The 6627-nt window shown below is 61.0% G+C and overlaps 2 protein-coding genes across 3 annotated transcripts in view; one reads left to right on the top strand and one right to left on the bottom strand.

Annotated features, from left to right (window-relative positions):
• Pex10 (peroxisomal biogenesis factor 10) overlaps positions 1-6627 on the top strand; it is a 20488-nt gene that overhangs the window by 587 nt on the left and 13274 nt on the right. Inside the window, exons 2-6 of the mRNA XM_004639597.2 lie at positions 221-301; positions 1563-1969; positions 3050-3225; positions 3299-3434; positions 4134-4422. Coding sequence (XP_004639654.1) covers positions 221-301; positions 1563-1969; positions 3050-3225; positions 3299-3434; positions 4134-4202 — 869 coding nt within the window. The 3' untranslated portion in view covers positions 4203-4422. The remainder of the gene's footprint in view (positions 1-220; positions 302-1562; positions 1970-3049; positions 3226-3298; positions 3435-4133; positions 4423-6627) is intronic.
• Positions 5339-6627, bottom strand: part of Rer1 (retention in endoplasmic reticulum sorting receptor 1) — a 10950-nt gene continuing 9661 nt past the window's right edge. For both annotated transcript variants that reach the window (XM_004639596.2, XM_023699486.1), the window contains exon 7: positions 5339-6187. In XM_004639596.2, the coding sequence (XP_004639653.1) occupies positions 6098-6187 (90 nt within the window). In that variant the 3' untranslated portion in view covers positions 5339-6097. The remainder of the gene's footprint in view (positions 6188-6627) is intronic.

Below are 6627 nucleotides of genomic sequence, written 5' to 3'. Positions count from 1 at the left end.
CTGCCCTCCGCGGCCTGCCCTCCGCGGCCTGCCCTCCGCGGCCTGCCCTCCGCGGCCTGCCCTCCGCGGCCTGCCCTCCGCGGCCTGCCCTCCGCAGCCTGCCCTCCGCCTCCTCTGGCCGGGCGCCTCCGGAGCGGGGGTTAGACCTCGTGCGCAGGTGGTTGTCCGCAGGCTAGATGACCCCTACGCTCCCTGCGAGTCACGTCTCTCTCTTCCTCAGGTGCAAAGAAATGGCTGGAGTGGAGGAAGGAGACTGAGCTGCTCGCCGATGTGGCCTACTTTGGCCTCACCACACTGGCAGGTAGCAGGCCCTGGAGGGACCCACGACCCCTCGGGCTCAGAGCGGAGGAGGGATCCGGGCCGGAGGCGCCGCCCAGAGCAGCTTCCTGCCTGCGGCCTCTGCTCGCGTCCCGCTTTGTGTTCTGGAAACCAAGGCATTTTGTTTCCAGGGCTCGGGCCTTCGTGCTACAAACGTGTCACAGTGCTTAGCTGTCCAGGCGTGCTGGCAGTGAGGCCCTGCCTGGGACAGTGCAGGTCCAAGGTTGATGGTTGTCCCTTAGGGAAGAGCTTCCAGGGACCCCGCAGGAGTGGGGTCCCAGCCCAGCACCCACTCTGGTTGGAAGCAGATGAGCACCAGGAGACTGATGCGCACTTCCGGAGCAAGGGCAGGTCTGGGGCCTGGGGAGCACTTCCAGACAGCAGGCAGCTGGGACTAAACCTCTGAAGGGAGACCCCCGGCAGCCTGGGAGGACCCAAGGGATCTGTGGGCCTTGTCACCCTTTGGCTTTCCTTGTAAAGGACAAGCTGTCATGAGGACATGGGCAGGGGTGAGGCCAGCAGCTGGCTGTGACCAGGCCAGCACGAGGTGGAGGCAAGCCAAAGGGGTTTGAGTGGTCTGCCACCAGTCGTGGTGAGACCCTTGGGAAGAGTGAGGAGCAAGGACCAGCATCACCTTCGACGGGGACAGGAAGCTGCCCTCTTGGGGGTGGGAGGCGGAAACCCTACTCTCGCAGGGTGATTTTTTTTTTTTTTTTTTTTTTTTTTTTTTTGGCGGAGCCAGGGATTGAACTCAGGTTCAGGGATTGAACTCAGGTCCTTGCGCTTGCCAGGCAAGTGCGTAATCCACTGAACTATCTCCCTGGCTCCTCAGGGTGAGTTTTGAAGTGTTTGTCTGAATCCCATGGCAATCTAGTCAGCAGCTGAGCTGGACAGACCTGGTCCACCTGGCCATGAATTGCGGCTGCAGCAGTGCATGTCGGAAGTGGGGAGCTAGGAGACGGAGCCATGGCTTGGGCAGGAGATAGGTAGAGGGAGGACAGGAAAAGAGAATGGAAAGCAGCACAGCTCCAGAGCAGCGGGAAAGGGCTGGGGAGCATTGGCCAGGTGCTGGGAACTGAGTGCAGCTGCAGGGCTGTGTGACCCTCTGCCATGGAGGCCATGACGACTTGGACCAGGTGGCAGATGGGACTGGCACCTGGCACAGAAGCTGAGGGAGGTGTGCTGGACCTGCAAGTCTGTCCACAAGGCAGGCCCTCACCTGTGCATGCCTGTCATCCTCCCAGGCTACCAGACGCTCGGGGAGGAGTATGTGGGCATCGTCCAGGTGGACCCCTCCAGGCAGCGCGTGCCCTCCAGGCTCCGCCGAAGCGTGCTGGTCGCACTCCATGCGGTCCTGCCCTACCTGCTGGACAAGGTCCTGTTGCCACTGGAACAGGAGCTGCAGGTCGATGGCGATGGAGCCCGGGCCTTGCAGAGCAGCCTGGTGCCCAGTGGGCGCAGCCGGTCAGGGGCACGGCGCTGGGTGCGTCGCCACGCAGCCACCCTGAACGAGCAGCAGAGGAAGATGCTGCAGCGGGCCATCTTCGTCCTCAGGCAGGGCCTCGCCTGCCTCCACCGGCTGCATATTGCCTGGTTTTACATCCATGGTGTCTTCTATCACCTGGCCAAGAGGCTTTCGGGGATCACTTACGTAAGTAGCTGTGCCACGGGCCAGTGCTGCGGCTGTCCCACTGCTGCTGCCTGGCCTGTGTCCCTCTGCACACTTGAAAAACTGTAGGTCCTTCCCAGGTTCATTTTGCCGGAGATCAGGTCAGGTCAGGCAGAGCCATCAGTGCTGGGCCACAGCAAGCTCTCCCTCCTGCAGACCTGCGGGGGGCAGGGTCACTGACCGGGGGCCCTAAGCGACAAGCACATGGCTGCAGGATTGCCATGTGGAGCTGGGGCTCTAGCCTGCACGCTGCCACCACATCAAGAAGCAGGGTCTTGGGCCAGGGATATTTTTCCAGCCATGGTGGAGGCCTCCTTGCCCCTGGCAGGCATCCCTGCTGGACCTCCCTGTTCCTCGTGGCCTAGCCACCTCCCTCCTCGGCACCCACATCTTTGCATCCAACTCCCCACAGATGCCCATGCTGCCCTGCTCACCCAGAGCCTGAGGCCCCGTCTGCCTTGCCCTCCCCACATGACCCTCCCCCACAGCCAGGTCACTTGCTTAGGAACTAGGTCAGGTGGCAGGCCTGGATGTGGCCAGACTTTCAGGGTATCTGAGGCCATCCTCCCCTTGCAAGAGCTGAGATTCACCAAGCAGCTCTTTTTCTGTAGAGAGTCACTGTCACCCTCATAGGAACTGGGGGCAAGTACAGGGTCCTGTCTGGAGCCCAGTGCGAATATGGGGGGATGGGGGTTGGACAACAGGCAGTCTCGGGGGACACAGCCATAGGTTGCTGGTGTCAGCCTTGGGAGACACTGGAGTGATGTCCCAAAGGGGCTGTGCGCCCTGCTAAGAGGACAGCACCCCTTTACCCCAGCATTCATGCTGGTGCTCCTCCCGGTGATGTCTGCAGTCCTCTGCAAGACGGGCCAGGTGATCCCGGAACCCTCACCCACTCAGCCTCGTGGCTGAGGCCTGTGCAGACACCTGGCAGTTGGCCTCAGTGGGGACCCTGGGGCCACGCAAACCCATGGGCTCACTAGTCTCATCCTTTGGATGTTCCTGGTACTGAGGAGGCAGTGTCGCCTCAGTCCTGACCCTGCTGGCCACCTGCCTCCACAGCTGCATACCCGCCACCCGCCTGGAGAGGACCGGAAGGCACGCGCCGGCTACCAGCTGCTCGGGCTGATCTCCCTGCTGCACCTGGCACTCTCCTTGGCACTGCAGCTGTACAGCTTCCGGCAGAGGCAGCGTGCCCGCAAGGAATGGCGGCTGCATCGCAACTTGCCTCACCGAAGGTGTGTGGTCTGGGGCACCCTCAGATGGTGAGCCCAGTGGGAGGTGCCCTCACCAGTGTCCTGTCCCCCTCAGGAGCTCCCTGGAAGACCGGGTGGCCTCCAAAGCCCCACTGTGCACCCTGTGCCTGGAGGAGCGCAGGCACTCAACAGCCACGCCGTGCGGCCACCTCTTCTGCTGGGAGTGCATCACTGAGTGGTGCAACACCAAGGTATGAGGCCAGGGGACCCCGGGCAGGGGGCAGCAACAGGGCACTCCTGGCTTCGGGGTGCCATCGAGGGGAGGTGGGCACCTTGCTGGAAGCACCAGGGCAAGCAGCACGAAGGGTGCACAGGAGTCCCTACACTTGGCAGCCCCGGGCTGTCCGCACACGTGGCACCAGACGTTCTTTCCCATAGGTCAGGGGCTGCAGAGGCAAGTGTGGCCTCTGGCTCCAGCCAGCCCGGCAGCAGGCGCTCGGGACAGTGTTCACTCCTGGCGGGCAGGGCAGTCGCGGGGCATGACTGTGGGGAGCACATGCTCCTTTGCGGGCACAGAGAAAGCCCTGTGTCTAGTAGGCAGACCCCACAGCTCCTCCATGGAGGGCCCTCGAGGGAGGTGCTCGGAGTGGCAGCTCTGGCCAATTCCTGTTCCACAAGGCCCAGGGTGCCCAGCACTGCTCGCGGGCTTGCTGGACAGAAAGGCCAGGCTAGGGTGCCAGAAACCTGCAGGGAAGGCCCTGCTGAGGCTGCCAGGCCCACCTGGCCCTGCGGCTCCCTGCACACTCAGCCCCTCTGGGAAAGGCTGTCTCCCACCGAGAGTACCAGGAATCTGCCTGCTGTGCTGTGAGGCACAAGCAGGTGACAGGCGGGAGTGGGTGGGTATGCAGGGCCCACCGGCAGGCTGCCTGGGACCATCCCTCTCCCCACAGATGGAGTGTCCCCTCTGCAGGGAAAAGTTCCCTCCCCAGAAGCTCGTCTACCTGCGGCACTACCGCTGAGCCACATCAGGAGGGCTCCGAGAAGTGGCTGAAGAAACGAGCCTGGAGAAAAGCTGTCCTCGAGCCTAACTAGCTGACAGAAACTATAAAACCCTCACACTGTCACAGGCCGCCGTGCCAGAGCCTTCAGAACTCCGTCTAGGAGAGGCCCAAGACCCTGCTGGGCAGGCGTGCGCTGCTCGGGGCCCACCCGTCCGAGCCACAAGCTGAGAGCACAGAAGTTACTGGAGATGAGCACACTCAGCAGGCGCAGACAGGGCCGAGTGCCCAGCCCGCGTGGTGACAGCCAGGAAGGACGCCTCTGGGCATCGGTGTACAGCCCAGCCAGGGCCCAGCACCTCTGAGATGTCCAGCACACACTGTTTGATATTATGTTCTCTGCTGCCTTTTTTAAGAAAGTGAGAGTTGTCTCCACTCTAAGCAGAGGCGCTTTCAGCTGGCAGGCACGGCCAACTCTACGTGCCCTTGGGTGGGCGGCAGCCAGCACTGCCTCGGCTGTCTTCAGCCTCTTTCCGCCGTGCTTAGTACTTACAGGTTTTTTGAATTAACAGTCAACATGCCGGTGACAGCTTGACCCTCACTAACTCACAGAAGGCTGGCCTGGAAGGGCTCCCGAGGACGGCCTCGAGGCTGTGCCACGCTCCCCACTGGCGTCGGGGCTTTGGTCTTCAAGGCCAGGAGAGCATGCTCTTGGGGTGCCAGAGGCCTCCCGGTCCCTGCGGGAAGGCAGTCCCCGCAGAGAGCCGGGGCTCCGCTCCACAAGCCACCCCTCGCTGCTCTGGCTCCCATCCCTTCCTGCCGGAGGCCAGGGAAATGAGGTCCAGAGCTCACCGATCCCCGCTCCCGCTCCACACGCTGACAGGTGGCGAGAATGTCCTGTGGCGTAGCAGAGCAGGATCCCACGGCCTAAAGAGGCTCTTGGAGGAGATCGGGTCCAAGTACACAAAACTCAGCAAAAAACGCAGATGACTGACACTCAACACAGGCAGGTCCCGTCCAAGTGGGCGCCTGACCTGGCCACGGGGATGTCCACAGCTGGGGGTGGCAGCACGCCGGCCACGTGGTTCACCACCCAGGGAGGCCAAGACGCTGGGCTTTGGGGCAGCGACCCATGTGGGAGATGAAGACTACACAAGCAAGGGGACATTGTCTTTAATAAAGTTGGAATTAAAAAGTCAATTAGTAAAATGTTTATCACATCAAAAAAGCGAACATGCAGTAGTAGGTCGTGTTCTCCCCCACAGGGAGAGAGAACCGGGTAAACCTGCAGCCTGGCCTGCGTGGACCAGGCTGATCTTACAGGGGCTGCTGCATGAGCACAGATTAAATTAATCAAAATCAAAACTGTAGGTATCAAAGAAATGTGTCAAAATAATCTCAAACAATTAAAATAGAATATATATATATTTATAATTCCAGGCCCTCAGAAGCAGGGTAGCTCAGAGCAGAGTCGTCATGGTGAAGGCCAACAGGAGCCACCTCCAGTGAGATGAACACCGGAGCTGGCATGAGAGCCGCAGGCCACGCGCTCTGCCTTCGCGGCCTCGGCCCCTCTCCACGCCAGCCGGGCCAGCTCTGCCGGCGGGAGGGCCTTGGGCAGCAGGACGGCGGCCGGGTTCCTGCCCTCCCGAGCCCCGAGCCCCGAGCCCCGGCCCCCGGGCCCGCCATTTACTCTAATTCCGTATGCTGGGAAACATGAAAATCGCTGAAGAGGAAATCGTAATTTGGTTTAAATGCCAGTTTCTTCAAGAACCTGATATTTCAGTTACAAATCATTGAGGCTTCTTTTTCAAAGAAAATCCGACTCCCTCATAATCAACTACTTTATGTGAAGAAAAGGCATGGTTACAATGGCTCAAACCGGTCTTGACCACGTGAGTGACTCAGTCCAGCTTCTAACTAGCAAACGTCTTGCCCGCGTCCTCCTTCCCTTTGTATCTCCTCTTCCCGTGTGTGAATGGTATGTACCGGTATTTAATCATGTGCTGGGAAAACAAACAGAACAAACTCCGTTACTTCCACGTTGCTCCTGGATACGAACAGCCGCGCACCGCCTCCATCTCTTCCACACATCACAGCCACCATCAGGATGTCGCTGGGGCTGAGCAGGGCGTGTGGCACACACCTGTAAGGCTGCGCAGAGGACCACTGAGTTCTAGGCCAGCCCGAATGGGCGACATATCCCCAAGCTCCCAACCAATACAGCAGCCCTGGGATCTGCCAGGCCCTGGGATCCTGGCGACTCAGGAGGCGTTGTGTAGTGTCGCGCAGGAATGCCCGGGAGGGCAGAGGCCAGCCGGAGGGAGGGTGCAGAGCTGAACTCCGCAGACCTGGCCGAGCTCTCAGCAGACAGGACAGGCCCTGAGCTCAGGCGGGCAGGGCACGAGGCGCGGTGGCCCTGTTCCCCTCCCGCCCCCGCCCCGCC

The sequence above is a fragment of the Octodon degus genome, unplaced genomic scaffold (genome assembly GCF_000260255.1).
Source record: "Octodon degus isolate 3935 unplaced genomic scaffold, OctDeg1.0 scaffold00113, whole genome shotgun sequence".
NCBI lineage: Eukaryota > Metazoa > Chordata > Mammalia > Rodentia > Octodontidae > Octodon > Octodon degus.
This window is presented reverse-complemented; position numbering and strand designations above follow the sequence as displayed.